This window comes from Callionymus lyra, chromosome 17, assembly GCF_982586985.1.
Source record: "Callionymus lyra chromosome 17, fCalLyr1.hap1.1, whole genome shotgun sequence".
NCBI classification, from domain to species: domain Eukaryota; kingdom Metazoa; phylum Chordata; class Actinopteri; order Syngnathiformes; family Callionymidae; genus Callionymus; species Callionymus lyra.
Genome location: NC_141834.1, coordinates 1121886 through 1138755, shown reverse-complemented (window position 1 = coordinate 1138755; position 16870 = coordinate 1121886). Strand labels below are relative to the sequence as shown.

Below are 16870 nucleotides of genomic sequence, written 5' to 3'. Positions count from 1 at the left end.
TTACTATGAAGTCTTCTCCTCTGTGTCCAAGCTCCTTAATAAATTACACTCTTTTGCACATTTATCAGGTATAAGTACAGAGCAGTACACCTTCTTGAAATCAAAACTTTTAAAAAATATATTTTTTTATATCTTATCTGTATTTTTAAACAGTATTACTCTCTTGCTGAATTGTTTATATCTACATCTACATTTCCTTCAGTCTTGTTTATCATGGTCAAACTGACCCATTCTCATATGGATCAAGATAAAACTACTTGCAAAATTCAACTTTATTGATCTTTAACTTCCCATTTTAATGGTTTTTATGTTGCCTAATCTATGAACAAAAAAATAATTTTTAAATCAAAATGTAAAATTGTTTAATTAAGCACAGTTTTCTTGGTCATACATTAACGACAATATCTCCAGATCAAGTTTGGATGTTGAAATTACTTTAATACAGGCAGTATGCAAATGTCATTTGCAGTAAACAAAACAATTTCATACTTACAGTAATTGGAAAAGTACCCTTGTGAGTGTCTTGGGTTTGTTCTTTATCTGACTGAAATTCTTTGACCATGGACCCCAAGACTAAAATGTTGTCACAACAACTCTTGTCTCCAGCTGAGGTTAATCTCTAAAATAAATGTAATGTAACATGTTCTTGCATGTGATGATATGTACAACACAGGCCTTGAAAGAGCTGTCTAGCACACTGTTCTGGTGATCACTTCCTTGCTTCATCTTCTAGGTAAGTTCAAAGTCTCTCAGTCATATGAATGCAATGTCTCTTAGCAGTTTTGTGGTTAAATGAATGAATAGAACTAAACCTATCAATACATAAAATGTGAAAAAATAAACAAATAAATAATGTAAAAATGTTATATATGAAATAGGTTTAAACATGTAAACCTTCCATCAAAGGACAGAGCCTTTTTTATGTTCTGTCTTCACATATTTATGTTTTAAATTTCGAAATAATAATTATGAAAATGAGAAATACCCAGATTTTCATGGTGTCATGGTGAGACAACCTTTATTAATAACCGTCGCAGTCTGAGACACTTTTCCTCAACTCATTAATGTCTCTCCTTAGTTTGTCAACCTCCAGCAGCCTGAAATGTAATTCTTCTTCCACAGCATCTCTGCATTCATTTTCTTCTGAAGAAACATTTAGGGCTAAATAAAAGAGAATACAATGTTAATAACTTGATTAACAGTGAAGACAACAACTGCTTCAATGGGTTCTAAAATCATTATAGATCATTCAATGGGGTAAATTAAAAACACAATGAAGACTTAAAAATATATAAGTCATCTAACTTGAGAAATTAAGCCATAGCTTGGAGGGAAAAAGAGAAATACTGATGAAAACATTATTATGCCGGCCTATTAACTGATGTGTAGCTCGACTTACATTTCATGCCCAGCAGCAGTGAGAGGTTCAGCTCTTTGCCCTGTGCTCTCTGAGCCAAGATGCTGCAAAGGCCTCGCAGGTCGAGCAGACATAGGGACATCTCGTTCAGCAGCTCCCTCACCTGTGGCACCTCACCGTGGATCTGAGACAGCGCAGGCCTTTCATTCGATGAGGGCTGTTTTTGAAAAGATAAGAAGAAAATATTTTGCTTCCTTGTTTGTGGTTTTGTGTCTGACTGAGTTTTCTGAGGAGGGCGATTCAACCATTTAGAATCTTTGGAAGTTATTTGACCAGTTAGAACAGAGGGGGTGTGGTCCGGCAATTTCAAGTGAATATGATGAAAGTAGAAATGACGAGCTTATTCTGATCAAAACTTGAAACCATACATTTTCTTTATTAAAATTAAACTGTTATAGTCCTCCACTAATAATAAAAAAAACGTCTTTCCGTCTGTCAGTGTGTGTGTGTGTGTGTATCCGTCTGATGATAATTTCGTATAGCCTAGGCAGCAGACCCCTATTACAATTAACTTGTCTATTTTTTTTGATGAAATACAAACTACATTTATTACATACTTAGTTAGGGATATTTGCAGATTTTCAATTTCTTAATATAATAATGAAAGTTAAGGGGAGCAGAAGATTCATGACAAATTCATGATTCCAATTTTGAGGAAATTATATTAATTTAATGCTCACTCTTTAGAGGTTTTGGGTGGGTCACAGGGTATAATAGTATTGTAAGTAAGTAAGAAAGTAAGTAAAGGTTATTTGTAAAGTGCCTTTCTAGACCAGGGTCACAAAGCGCTTTAACAATCAAGAACAATATACAGCTAAAATACATACTTTAAAAGGCCAAGACACGAGAGAGAAACACAGGAGTTCCAGAAAATCAGGGGAAACCCTGCACAAATAAAAATGAGAGATGTTTCTTAAAGGAGTCAGTAGATCCATCAAGTGCAGAGAGAGAGGAAGATTGTTCCAAAGTTTAGGAGCAACAGCCTGGAAAGATCTCTCTCCTCTGGTCCTGAACCGTGTGTGAGGAACCATCAGTAGATTCTGATCCACAGACCTCAGAGCCCGAGCTGGGGTGTAAGGCTGGATCAGATTAATAATTTCAGGAGGAGCCTGATCATGAATAGCTTGGAAAGTAAGAACCAGAATTTTAAAGTTGATCATGAAAGAACGGGCAGCCAGTGAAGAGTTTTTAGGATCAGAGAAATGTGAGTTCTTCAACTAGAGCGGGTAACTTCTGTAACTGCAGGCGAGAAAGCACCTTCTTATTCGGATAAGAAAATAAACTGTTACAATAGTTCAGGCGAGAAGACACAAACACATGGATTATAAGCTCCAGATCATGCCTTGACAACATTTTCCTAAATTAAGAGATTTTTCTCAGTTGAAGGAAACATTTACTGGTCAGGTTTCTGCAGTGTTTAACTAGTCTATAGTTTGACAGACTGGCCTAAGTCACCCAAGTACTGACTCAACCCTGGGATCGTATCATCAGGAGCAATAACCAGAGTTTCAGTTTTGTCCACATTTAACTGCAAAGCGTTTTCACTCAGCCATTGTTTGATTTTTATTGATTTGATTGACTAAGCTGCACAGCCTCTGGGGCTCAGTTGGATCAAAATAGCAGTAGAGCTGGATGTCATCAGCAAAGATGTGTTTTTTTTACCCAGGGGAATCAAGCACAGCACAACAAATTAAAGGACCCAGAACAGAACCTTGAGGGACTCCACAAAACAGATCCATCAATTCAAACCTCATTTGTGCGGCAGATACACTGAAACTGCGCCGAGAAAGGTTTGAAAGGAACCACTGTAACACAGACCCAGACAGTCCAGATTCATCTCTGATTCAAGTTTTCCCAGGAGGATCTGGAGCTGGAGGAACAGATCCAAGAGAACCAGAACAGAGAATTTACCCGAATCAGCTGACATCATGATGTCACTGGACACTTTTAGTAAGGCTGCCTACATAGAGTTTGTGATGTTTGCGGAAGCTGGACTGAAAATTCTCATGGATGTAGCTCTGATCGAGGAACAATGCCAGCTGCTCAGACACCACCTTATGCAAGATCTTGGACAAGAATGGGAGCTCCGATCACGTAATCACATGAGGAAAACTGGCTTTACCTGCTTTCATTTGCAGCTGCAAGCTAACTGAGGTGATGTTTCACAAGAACGTCTGTGACTCTTGTAGAGAACACTTAAAATGATCAGAATTTGTTCACTTTTCTTTATATTACCGTATAAAATAAGCCATAACAAGTGCAATAAAATAGTTGTCGACACATTAACTAACTGAGCTAAACAGTTTGGCGGGGCTTCAACAAACGGTCTTATAGAGAAGGATCTGACCATTAGACTAAAACATCGTTCCGGCTTCAATCGTATGACATCAGAATCTACTGATTGATTATTAGATGTAGTGTAAGATTTTTAAACTCTAGACGTTAAAACCTATAAGACCTAAACTGAGGCAGTTTTAGGTATTATAAAAAGTGTGAATTTGTCATATTAACTGTATATACAAATTTAGAGAAGCCAATGAGCGAGCTTTCCTCGTACAATATGTGGTAATAGGTGAATTTTTAAAAATAATAAGTGACAAATTGAAGATCTGATAGCAGTAGGTTGTTACAATTAGCTTGTTCTGTCTCAAGCCAGGAAGAGTCAGACTTCGGATAATTTAGCTACTGGGTTAGATATTTTAGCTTGTTTGGAGCTTTAAGTCCGCCTTGTGTTGTGGCATTTTATTTTTCCAGTAGAATTGGTTAACTGCAGAGTTTACAGATTTCAACCAATTACACTTCAGAGTGATGGGAATCATTTTGTAAGGATAATTGTTTTGTAGAAAAAGAAAACAGCACTAATAGATTAGGGGAGATGTAGATTCCTAAATATTAATGTTGCCTACTGTTAGACGCTGTGGAGAAACTAACGTTAACACACATTGTTTGGCCTTTCCAGGTGTCAGATTAGTTGATTTTGACCAGTTTACAGTGTAGCCGGAGATTCTATAAAATGTTTGGATGTTGTTAAAACATTCTTTAAGAGATGACTCTGGCTTCCTAAGGAAGATCAGCACATCATCTGCATAAAGGATTATTTTGTGTTTCCTAGTTGGTGTTGGGATATATTTAATTGTTCCACTTTCCCTGATTGATGCTGCAAGGGGTTCAATGAAAAGAGCAAAGAGAGACAGAGACAGCGGACACGCCTGCCTAGTGCCATTGTTTGATCTAAAAATGTTTGAAATAATCCCATTGGTTGTGACTGTGGTCATAGGAGAAGTGTGCTTTAATCCACCCTATAAATGCTGATAATACTAAGTAATCAGAATTACTTTGAGTCGATATTTGTATTAGATTGAATAGTTTTCTTGTGTTTTCAGAGGACTTTCTACCTTTGAGGAAGCCTGTTTGGATCTGGATGTATTAGAGTTGGGTCTATTCTAGAAGCAAATACCTTACTAAAGATTTTGATGTCTGTGTTGATCAGTGAAAAGGGACAGTAATTTGCTGGATTGAAGGGTTCTTAATCAGGTTTTAAAAGTAGCTTTATCATAGCAGTATTCATTGATGAGGGAATTTTAGTTGTTAACGTGAACTCTGTTACCATTCGAATGAATAGATTGGAGATAGTCGGCCAGAAGTGTTTGTAGAACTCAACTGAAAACCGATCTGGGCCTGGAGATTTATTGATGGACATCTTGTTAAGAGCTATACAGGTTTCCTCTGGTGATATGGGCCTGTCTAAACTATTTACTTGTTCTCTAGAAAGATTTGGTAATTTAAATCCATTAAGGAACTTCATGATATCATCTGTGTCTCGGTTTAAATCTGCACTATATAGCTGTTTATAAAAGTCCTCAAATACTTTATTAATGTCTTCCTGTGTATACAAAGATTTTCCACTACTGTCCTTTATAATGGAGATGGTTGATTTTTATTTTTATTTTTTTTGCCAAATATTTAGTTGATGATTTGGTTGTTCAGTTACACGTAGTCTTTGTATTTTGAAATTTCAATTTGTTATTCAAGATATCATTCAACTCTAGTTTAACTTTCCTAATCTGACAGAGAAGAGTATCAATTTGGTTGTTTAAATAATCTGCCTCAAGTTCTTTAGTTTTCTCTCTAAATATTTTTTTCGTTGTTCCTCAGTCTTATTCTTATGCGAAGAAAAGAGATTATTTTTCTTTTTAGTACTGCTTTAGCTGTTTCCCAGGGAAGGGACACAGAGATGTTTGATGTTTCAATAGTTTTTAAAAAGAAGCACCATTCTTATTCAAAATAATTTTTGAATTCTTTATCTTTCATTCTCCAGCTATCAGCCAGTCCAAACTCCTTCATGTACTTTTTTATATCTGCCAATGATAGCGAACTACCTTCTGGGTCTGAGATTCAAGTTTTACGTGTGAATTTAAGATTGTCTGGAGTTAAAATTTGCTAAAAAAAAATGTGTTGAAAATTAGGAGATCGCAATACTGCATTTCTTGAATCAATCAGGTGAGTTTCTTGTAAAAGACAGATACATGTGTTTAGTTTTGTTAGTTCATTTTTGAATACAGTGTGAAGAAAATAAAAGAAGTAGGGTGGTGAGAACATTAAAACTATATTCATACTACATTAAATGCGGAAGAGACGCAGAGATGTGCGACTATTATTATTAAGTGGTGTGTTTTCACATTGGCGGTTGCATTCGTTCAAAATAACCACGGGTTCAGATATGTATCCTAGAACAGATGACCATCAATATAATGTTTATCCATCGCCCTGTTCTGCTTCTCAGGATTTAAAATATTGAAGCTAGAATGAATATAGAAATAAAACTCAATTGAATCAGTTTACTGAGGACTTTAAATGGCGAAGGCCCCAAAACAAGTGAGCTTTGAGTGGTTAAGCAATGCATCATACCTCGCTTTGACTGTAGTGGTCATCCGTCATCAGCTGCATCTTATTGATGGGCAGCCTCACTCCATCAGCCAAACACTCTTGGACTCTCTGCTGCAGCCTGTATAAATGGTATATAGATCTATCACAAACTGTGTTGATACAAGCAATTGACTCGCGCCAGTCGTCAATATAATGCTCACAGATAAGTTTATTTGCCTTGATTTTCCACAGCCTGGCTGATGTCTTTAATCAATAAAGTTTATTATTTGTAAGGGTCTTATTTAGTTTCGCTGATCGGAGATACAACCGCAGTGAAAAGGCAAAGCTTGAGGCACGCACCACTGTGCCTTCACAAACTACGTCACATCTCCATTGAAGTGGAGAGACTTTTAAAACTAAAGAAAATAAGGTGGACTTTTACAACAAAGTAACAGAGGTTTTTGTGGCGAAGGAAAGGCGCATAGACCATATATACAGATAAAGGTAAGACCAGAAATGGTTTTAATCTCAATCGTATAAAAAAGATAAGACTAAGAAAAATACAATAGAATATTTAAAAACTACATTTTGGCCTTAAATAAAAAAAAAATTGTTCTACTCACACTAATATTGACCCATTTAATACTCAATATTTATATTTTATTTATAAAAGACGTTGGTCCTTTTTGCCTAAATCTAGCCAATCACAGAAGTCAAGCAATATTAACCAATCAGAAGCAACAAAAGGCGGGTCTATCACGAGAGGCAACAAGCAATATTTATCAATTAGAAGCAACAGAAGGCAGGTCTTTCCTGACAACAATGTGTGATCGAGTCATCGTAACTTAACATTTACTAAGAATAAAGCGCTGACATCATTCTGCTGTCAAGCTAACTATCGCTTGGGATTCTTCACTCTTGAGCCAAATTTAAATCTGGCGAGTTCTTGCTAAACTTTACAGAAATTTCCACAGTAGGAGGATATAAACGCTTGGCTTTCAAATTATGAGCATTTAATCAGCTGCGTCTTCCTTGTAATCCTTTATCATAACTGTCGTACCCTATACTATTTAAAATCCACATTTGCTAATCCTTTTTTTAATTATTTATTATTTCATTAATTTTTCTATTTATTGTTTAAAACTAATTTAGATTTCAGCCAATTGAAAGGTCTTAGATAATTAAATATGGGAGGTTAAAGATTTGGAAAATAGAATTTTAAATAAATTGATAATCAAAACATAATATTTCAGCTATGACTCTTATGTCAATGTCAAAGATGACAGGTTTATGAAGCTATAAATCAATATTCAGCCATGATCGATGACTGCTATAGATCTAGAGGATGTAGACTAACATCCCACAAAAAAACCCAACAATTCAATACTGTATAGACTTTTGAGAACCTCATCACACGTCACTGAGTGTAATAAAACTTGTGGAGAACTGCGCCGAACATGCAACGGCAGCCCTAACTTTTTGTCTTCAGAGAGGATCAGGACAGAGAACTGGGAACTCTTCTACCCCTTATTTTCATTGTAATTACAGATAAATGTGTCTTTGAATTGTTTTTATTGTTTGAAGCTTTAAGTCATTCTTTAACCTGACACTTGATTAAGAAACGACAGATAAATGTTTATTTTTCACGTGTCCAAGTATCATCTGCTGGATATTTAGTAGCACCATTGTAGTTGTATCTCAAGGAAGAGATACACCATGACTTTGGACTTTAGGTCTTACCTGTGAACGGATGCTATTAACTCCTTCTCTCGCCTGGCCTGCTTCTTGATCTTTTCATCTTTCTCCTTCATCAGAGCAAATCCTTCTTTTAGACTCTTCTGTAACTGGGACACTGTCCCTTCAAGATCTGTAGCTTTATGTTGCATTTCTTGCAGCTGAAAACACAAACACACACATCAACAACTTTTCTTATTGGAAATAAATATTACAGTAGACACTAGTTAGACTCCATCACAGTGAGTGTTGAACCTAATAGGACTTCCCCTTTATCTGTTCTGATGATGGTCACCTTCACTCCTAAAACACATATTACTGGCATACTGTAATCTTGATATGTCATAACACCTTTAATATGACAACTGAACTTTTTTTTACATATATTTTTTATTGAAAATTAGATAACAGTGTACAATAAACATTGATTTGCTTTCCTTTTTAAAATTACAAAGAAAACAAATACAAAGAAATTAAATACAATAAAAATGAAAACAAAGGAAATATAACTGTAATTCCCTATATCCTGGTCTTCATAATGTAATTTAGACAGTGAAAGAACATATGCCCCAAATGACAATTCAATTTGAAACACCTGTCACATTTATCAGTTGTTTCAGCTGGGTATATTTGTGAAAGTTTGAATTTTGAGAAAGGAATCTCATAGACTATATTTTAAATTGGATGAGGGAGAGTCCAGCCCAAGATGAAACAAAGCAGATTTCACTGACCACTTTCTCCCACCAAGTCTCATTGAGCTTCATTGCCAAGTCTTTTTTCCAGGCAGTTTTTAGTTTCATATTAGATTTATCACAGAGACTGATTTATTGAGTCTTTAGTGCAATTACCTCTCTAAACAACTACAGTAGTAAGAGCCATAAATGATTCACAATATAATTGAACAGAGATCAATGTAGTTTCTCTGTAATAGAAGTCTTGTCATTGTGGATCAAATGTGTTATTTATTGATCCCTGTGTGTATATTTACCTGCACAGCCTCACCCTCCACCTCATCTAGTGTGGGCAGATCAGCCAGGTATTTCTCTAGTGTTTCAATACGCCGCTGCTTCTCTTGGTTCTGTTCACTCTCTCGCTGGCACTTTTTCTTCATGCTGCTGATGTATCGGTCCCGTGTCTGAATCTGTTTACGAAGGGAAAATTGATCATTTTGGAGTAAGACATGTTATTTGCAAATTCCCTTTTTCCATTTTTCAAGTGATCATTTTAATTAGCCCTATAATCTTTGTAAAAAACATCATAATAAAATCGGTAATCCCCGTCTATGGTTATGGTTACATAAATATTGTTATTTATTGAGAGTAGCGTATTTGTATTTTGATGCAAATTTGAATCTAATTTTTGTTTAAGCATTTTAAGCATGATTTAAATAATTATGCTGTCAGCATATTTTCTGTTTCTTTATATCTATTTAAAATGTGTCAAAATCATGCCCAGGCGGGCCAAATGCGGTACACCAAGTCATTGTATGTGGCCCGCTGGATGGTTGCGTAAAAATCTAAATATATTATTGTTGTTGTTGATATGGTCACCTGTCTTTGGGACAGATTATAAAAAAATTTGGTGAAGGAGGACAAGCCAAGAGATTCTTAAGATACATTTATATGAAGTTAGAACGGGTGCTTTACTCCAACATACCCGTACTCGTACTATTAACTTGCATTGACATAAATACATAGTCATACTCGTAATCCAGAAGGTACGCATGCATAATTGAAGACTTTTAGTCATAAAAAAAATGAAAAAAGAAACGTTGAGTATTTTTTCCAAGTGTAGGAGTAGAAGTAACTAAACACGACCTCCTGAATCTAGAGGTGTGAGACACAGATTTGTTTTGCCCCTTGATCAATTCTAAAATAGGTGCATATACACTTGTAGCATGAGATCTGTACCGGTTCAAATGTGCATACACGTAACTAAATATTTGTACCCATAAACCACAAGGCAGAAATGTGTTATTGAAGTTGCAATTATTATTACGAAACACAACTTCATAAGCGATTTGAAGATACAAGAAACTATTTATTGTGACAATGTGGGATGTTTTGTTTTCACTGTATTGTTGTTGGTGTATGTGTGAAGTCTTGTTAGATCAAGGACAACGTGTTTAATTGTAAAAGACGTGATACTAACTAAACCAACCTTTGAATCATTACAAACAAAACAATGACCTTCATATGAAATGTTTTATGACGTGAGGGAGGTTTATGATTGTTTTAATCACTGACACTACATGTTCCTAGTAGCGATCTAGAATTATCAAATGTTTATAATATTTTTTATAGAAAAACCTTGATTTAAATTATTATTAAGTTCTTAAAATGTTATTATAAAGCTACTGGTTCAGTAAATAGTTTGTTATATCTCCCAATCGCTTTAAAAGTTGTGTTTTGTAAATGATTAATCTTACACAAAACAGTCGCTGATCACTATAAAACAACGGATTTTTGTTTTTTTCAATAAAGTTATATATTGAATGTGATACGTAACATCCGTCAAATTATTGTCACTTCCCATTTGTGAATACTGTAATGCGATCTAAACTGTGATCGACAGTTTCTGTCTGGTTGCTGATGAAGAGAGGCAAGTGAAGTTAGTCGTGTGAATACTGTAACTGTTTTAATACTATACTGAAATTTGACACACCACTCGTAACTTTCCTGAAGTGAAGGCCTAACTCTGCGAGTTCCCGTCAATCACGTGACGTGAATCAGCTGCTTCAGCACCTCTTCCCTACTGTGACTGTATATAAACAGCTTGAATAGACATCTGGGAGAAACCTGAGAAACAAATCCATTTTAAGTGTTTATTCAAATAAAAAAGGTAGAGGCTAGCAGTATGGTAGAAATAAGACAGGTGTACGGTGTACATTTTAGGACATCGACAGGTCTCAGTGTAAGGTTTCTGGTGGGATCGAAACCGTGTTTTTTTAGCGCTAAGCCTTCAACTCTACTGACTGAGCAACCAAGGTTGATGACATCATGAGGTAAATTAAAGATAAAATTAAACTTAAACCATGTCCGGCTCTGTATATTTCTGGGAACATTTAATGTTTTGTCTGAAGACTTTTATTTTAAAGCCTGATAACGTTCAATCTGACGGAGGTTTTTGTCTGAAACCTGACAACTTCATCTGAGACCTGACGATGTCCTTAAATGAATATTGTACACCTTCTTTCTACCACACTGCTATCCTTTACCGTTGTTTTGAATAAACACTTAAAAAGGATTAATTTCTCAGGTTTTGTTCAAATGGCGGATCGATTTAAGCATAGATAGCGATGAAGTGGCTGATGGAACGCGCGTTGTCATGAGTTGTGCTCGAAGAGGTGCAATACTGCGCGGCTCCTCTTTTTTTCACTGTAATTATGAACAGCAGGTTCAAGCATTTGGAAACTTTAAAAAATATAATCGTAAAATATTTTTCAATTATTTTAAGTCTGTGCCTTGTGGTTTATGGGTACAAATATGTAGTTATGTGTATGCACATTTGAAGTACAGGTACAGATCTCATGCTAGTGTGTAGAACATATGCACCCATTTTAGCAGTGATTAATGTTCAAAACAAATCTGTGACTCACACTTGTAGATGCAAGAGGTTGTGTTTAGTTACTTGTACTTGACACTTGGAAAATATAGTCACGTTTCTTTTTTGTTTTTTTTACGGCTACAAGTCTTTAATTACGCATGCGTACCTTCTGGATTATGTATTTAAGTCAATGCAAGTTAATAGTACGAGTACACATCTCATGTTACGGGTATGTGGCACTAAAGCACCCGTTCTAACTTACATACATTTAGCATCAAAGAATGAAGAGACAATATCAAAATTAAATGTCCTATTCGTCAAATACAAATTTGTTTGGCCTGCAACTTAGACAGCTTGTGTGAGTTTGAAAGCCCTGATCTGTGTCAGCAGTGGTACAATTTCATATTATCATTCATTTATTTCCTATTACATTAAGCATGTTTAGAGTGTTTTACCTTTTCCTCCAGCTTCTTGATATCAGCTGTGTATTTCTCAGTTACTTGTTTGCACAATTCATTCAAATGCAAAACTTCCACTTCAGCCAGTGCCAATTTCCTGTCAGATTCCTTGTCGCATTGGAGCACATTAGAAGGCTGATAGGAACATGCGTCCCTCAAAAGGTCCTGCTCCACAAAGAGTAAGACATGAGGGACAGTGATGAGCATATTCATAAATGAATGCAAAGACATTGGCACCTTAGTGTTTCGAATAAGAGACTCATCAACAGGACTTCCCAAAGTTGGCAGGACCTGCTGAGCACTGAGCTCGTTCTCTCTGATCCGTGCGTGGAGCTGTAGGATCTTCTGTTTCTGCCTGATAGAAAACAGATGTGACAGAGAGTTAGATAAGGTATAATTGGAGAACACAGACTGACGATTATAGAAAATAAAAAACACATTTTCAATTGTTCTGTATACATGGATGGAAAACTGTTTACGCTAATTTAACATCTGTATTGTTTTAAAAGTTTTTGTCTGTTTCATTGGGAGCGTGGGATGGAAACAAATCTGCATGTTTTATGACCCTACATATTTAAAACGATAACTATTTATAGATCCAAATATATTAAAAACACCCATAGACCTGGTGATGTGTGAAGCTGGGTAGAATTTGGGGAGCATATGCGCAAGACACACTTATTAAATTGAATTAAAGAGTTTTCATTTCACATACACAAAGGCATTATATGATGGTGCCTTCATAGAAATAAGTGTTGTGGGATTTGTCTGATCACGAGGAAATCCGGCTCATGCTACAATTTCATATAATTGACCGTGTGGGTGTTTCCTTCTTACGAGACTGACATTTGTCAACTCTTGTCTTGAACGTCTTTTTTCCACAATTTTATTGACTGACATCCTGCCTAAGTGGTACAGCTCATGAGGATCAACTCTACATATGAACTTTGCTGCGGACAAGTAAGAAACAATAGTTAAACCAGCTTCATATTTCCCTTGAACTACAAATCCACAGAATCACCCTAGCCCTTCATCATAGGCTGGCGCTAAAAGCACTATGCTTTGTTTTTTATTTATTAATGTAGACAAAGTGTGTTCGCAGAAGGACCGTAAAGAAATAAATAGAGAAGTCCACATATCTTTGGACCAGGAAGGAAAATAAGCTTACAGCACCTAGTATTCCCAGGCGTTCTCTCATCCAAGTACTAACCAGGCCCAACTCTGCTTGGCTTCCAAGATCGGGCATGTTCAGGGTGGTATGGCGGTAAGCAATTACGGCATTCAGAATAAGCCTTTTTATAGGTTTTAAATACAAGGGGAAAGAAGTAGAACATTTCAAAATAAGAGCATTGAATAACCTGCATCTATGTTGTTATCCTTCATTATCACGGCCATACTCTGAACTGTTTAAAATCCATGTATATTCATCGTTTTTAAGTTATTATCTATTATTTTTTCCAATATTTATTGATCGTTTAAAACTTATTGAAGTTGTCACCCAGTTAGTAGGTTTCAGATCATTTAAAATGGCAAGTTTAAAGGCGGGAGAGGTACATACACTGTCGATCCTAAAGCCCTCATAAGGGAATGAATCAAAAGCTTTCTGCACCTGGTATTCCCAGGCGGTCTTACATCCAAGTTCCCACGAGGCCCGACCGTGCTTAGCCTCCCTGATCAGGTGTGGTCAGGATGGTTTGGCTATAAGCGATTGTCACTGATAGAGTGTACGGATGTATACCTGAACTTCAACTGATATTGCCCACCACTACCTTAACAACTTCGATTTTTAAAGACGCTAGATGCGGATCATTTGTTAATTATATAATAATAATATTATTATCTATTTATAAGCGCCTTTCTGGGCACTCAAGGTTGCTTCACAAAGAAAAACAATAAAATAATTCAACACAGTTGATTCACAAAAAACACAAACTACAATAAAAGCAGAAAAACAAGTCAAAAGAACAAGGTGGTAAGCAGAATGAAAGGGTTATGAGGGGTATGCAATGTGGAACAGAGTTTTAATGTTTGATTTGAAGAGTGAAAGAAAGTCACAGTTACGGAGGTTGGGTGGTTAAAGAGTTCCAAAGTTTGGGAGCATAGCCTTTAGTCGCTCTTCTCCTCATCTTGTTGAGGGCAGTTGGAGTTTATGGAGGGGTTCTTGTGGGAGGCCGAAGAGAAAGGGAGTTATGGTAGTCTAGATGGGAGGTGACAAGGCTGTGAATCAGGATGGCAGCGATGGATGTTCCCTCTTTTTATCTAGCGTCCTGCTCAAGGGAATCACAGTTCCCAGCACCTCAGGGGAATAATCCACATCTGTCAACTGATGACAACGGATTCTGCAATGTGCAAATGTATCTTTGAAGCCTAACCATTTAAAACTATGCACAAAACTGTCAGTGGAAAATGCTCTACTCCCACAGATTCATACTGCATCTCTCCATACCTTTTTTTTATTTTGAAATTAGCATGCATATATTCACAGCATTTTTTTTTAACTTATCTGTTTCAATTAAACTTCCGGCCGCTAGATTAAAATAACATCCTTAGCAGCTAAATTAAAGCCTGCAAGATCCTGGCGATGGTTCAGTAGACTCCAGCAGCTTTTAAAGCTGATGTTTTGACTTATTTTGTTTTCAAAACAAATGAAAGCATTTACAAATTGTAAAGAGTCATGTGGTCTATACATTCGGCAAGTTCTCAGGCAATACTAGAAATATACCCTTGTACATACAGTTTGGCAATATATACGAAATTATTCTAAACCAACACAGATTCTCTTAAAATATGTAGCAAAGCAATATTTACCTGTTAATTTCAAGTTCCTGCTCTCTCAGCAACCTTTCCTTGATCTTCATCATATTCATAGAAGGAGGTGTGCCCACGAGCATCTGCAGAAATGCACAGTTACAAGTAAACATCTGGTATTATTAAGTATCCTCACTTATCCGGTCATCTTACCTGCGTAAAAGCTGGTTTCTGTCTGTTCCACAAGGTGAGGCTCTCTCCACCAAAACCTTTTGATCCAGCACTATTGTTCCAGCCAGATTCCATCCCATGCTTCATTCTAGAGCTCTGTTCCATCTGCTCCATCAACCACATCTCTGTTCGAGTGGCAGGCTTGATTGGGGATTCCATGTCAGTGGGTTGGCTTAGTGACACGCATGGTTTGTTGGCCACTCCTGAACTAGCTTGGTTGAAATCTAGTAAAGAGGCAGGGCTCATATCCTGGCTATTGAATCTTACAGGGGAGGAAAGGGCAGAGGACACTTGCCTCTGTGATCTTGAGCTGCTCCACTTGCAGATATCAAAGTGGTGTGAGGTGAAGTTAGGTACACAAGATAGGTTGCGTGTTAAACCATGAGATGTTTTATTGTTATACCGCCTGAGACTTCTGTCCAGAGATCCTTGTGATCCAGGGCTGTTTAATGCTCTTGGTACACTGAGTTCCGACCCACTGGACAGCTTTGAGAGAGAGGACCACCTTGGAATCAACCTTTCCTGACTATAGTCTGTCAGTGAATGCACTGGGGACATGGTGGGTTGTAAGCACATGCTCCACAAATTTAACAGATAAAAATAATGATAGATTCTCCTATGGTGACGACTTAGAACATACACTCCCTTTTTGGACAAAGTTACGTAGAGGTAGGTAGAATGTATGGCGGATTTACAGAGTACCTGGATCAAGATAAAAAAAAAATTAGTTATTAATTAGTAGGAGATACACAAGTAACCACAATTTATTCTGTAAAATTGTAACAAAAATCTGCACCGACTCTTTACTGCAGGGGTCTCAAACAGGCCTACTAGTCATGTGCAGCCCATGACATGATATTCCGCAGCCCTATATTTTTTTGTCTAGGTTTTTGAGGGCTGGGTCTTTTTGTTCAACGTCAAACGTGATCATTGATATACATTTAAATATATAGTTAAGATGGAACAGATGGGTTCATTCATTTTAGACAAAAATGGCCCAATTCACCGTAAAATACAGAAAATCCATAAATCTGCGGCGCAGTCTCCACAAGAATGGACCCCTGGATAGTCAGTTTGAGACTCCTGCTTTACAGCATCAAGCGAAGAAGAGTGACGGTTTGAAAAAGCCTATCATACAGTTAACATAAAAAGTGTGTGATTTATTTGTTTTAGAGGCCAACTTATTTTTTGTGTACAATTCAAAATACAATACAACTGTTACAAATAAAAGTAGATTCATAATTATCCCTGTGATTGACTGGTATATATCGATTTTTTGTTCAAATGTATCCATCCATTGATAATTATTCAATCTTTAGGAATGCACATCATGTAGATGGATTTGCACATGTTATACAACCATTACGTTACCGCAACTTTCTCATGCTTTTTCTACACAATAATTGAGCAAATACAAAATTCATGTTGATATCGTGTAACAATTATACAGATGATTACAATCATTGCATATGTGACTTGTTGGTAAACATCCTCATCCATGACAGAAGCAGTAACATCTCACCAGCCACTGATGCGCTTCTCCTAGCGGTACTAGCTGCTCGTCAATTATCAAGAAGTCAAATTTAAATTAAGGTCACAGTTTCTTAACAACCACTAACAAATTATACACGAAACAAAAAAAGAAAAAGGTTGATACACGCACAACCACCATACATTTTCTCTTATGTAGCTCTGGTTTTGGGTAAGATAATGCCTGAATATCGAAACAGCGCCCCCCGTCGATTGGCTGGCATACTACTGCGAAAAAAGACAACAATCGGCATTGTAATTAAATTGGTTTGTGAACTATACGTTATTTATATAATTTATAAAAATGTTAACTCTATACATAATCTGATAACTTTATTGG

General features: G+C 36.5%; 1 protein-coding gene across 2 annotated transcripts; it reads right to left on the bottom strand.

The window, feature by feature from the left end:
- Positions 1–508: 508 nt before the first annotated feature.
- cep85l (centrosomal protein 85L) lies at positions 509–16678 on the bottom strand. Of its 2 annotated transcripts, none has more exons than XM_087812727.1 (10): positions 16523–16678; positions 14983–15702; positions 14830–14912; positions 12259–12376; positions 12019–12189; positions 9006–9158; positions 8024–8178; positions 6326–6422; positions 1400–1574; positions 509–1161 (listed from the first exon to the last, which is right to left on the bottom strand). In XM_087812727.1, exons 2-10 carry the CDS (start codon positions 15574–15576, stop codon positions 1022–1024), a joined length of 1686 nt encoding a protein of 561 aa, XP_087668853.1. In that variant the 5' UTR covers positions 15577–15702; positions 16523–16678; the 3' UTR covers positions 509–1021. The 2 variants fall into 2 exon arrangements, with proteins under 2 accessions (XP_087668853.1, XP_087668855.1); XM_087812729.1 differs by having other exon boundaries at positions 510–1161; positions 12019–12186.
- Positions 16679–16870: the final 192 nt, after the last annotated feature.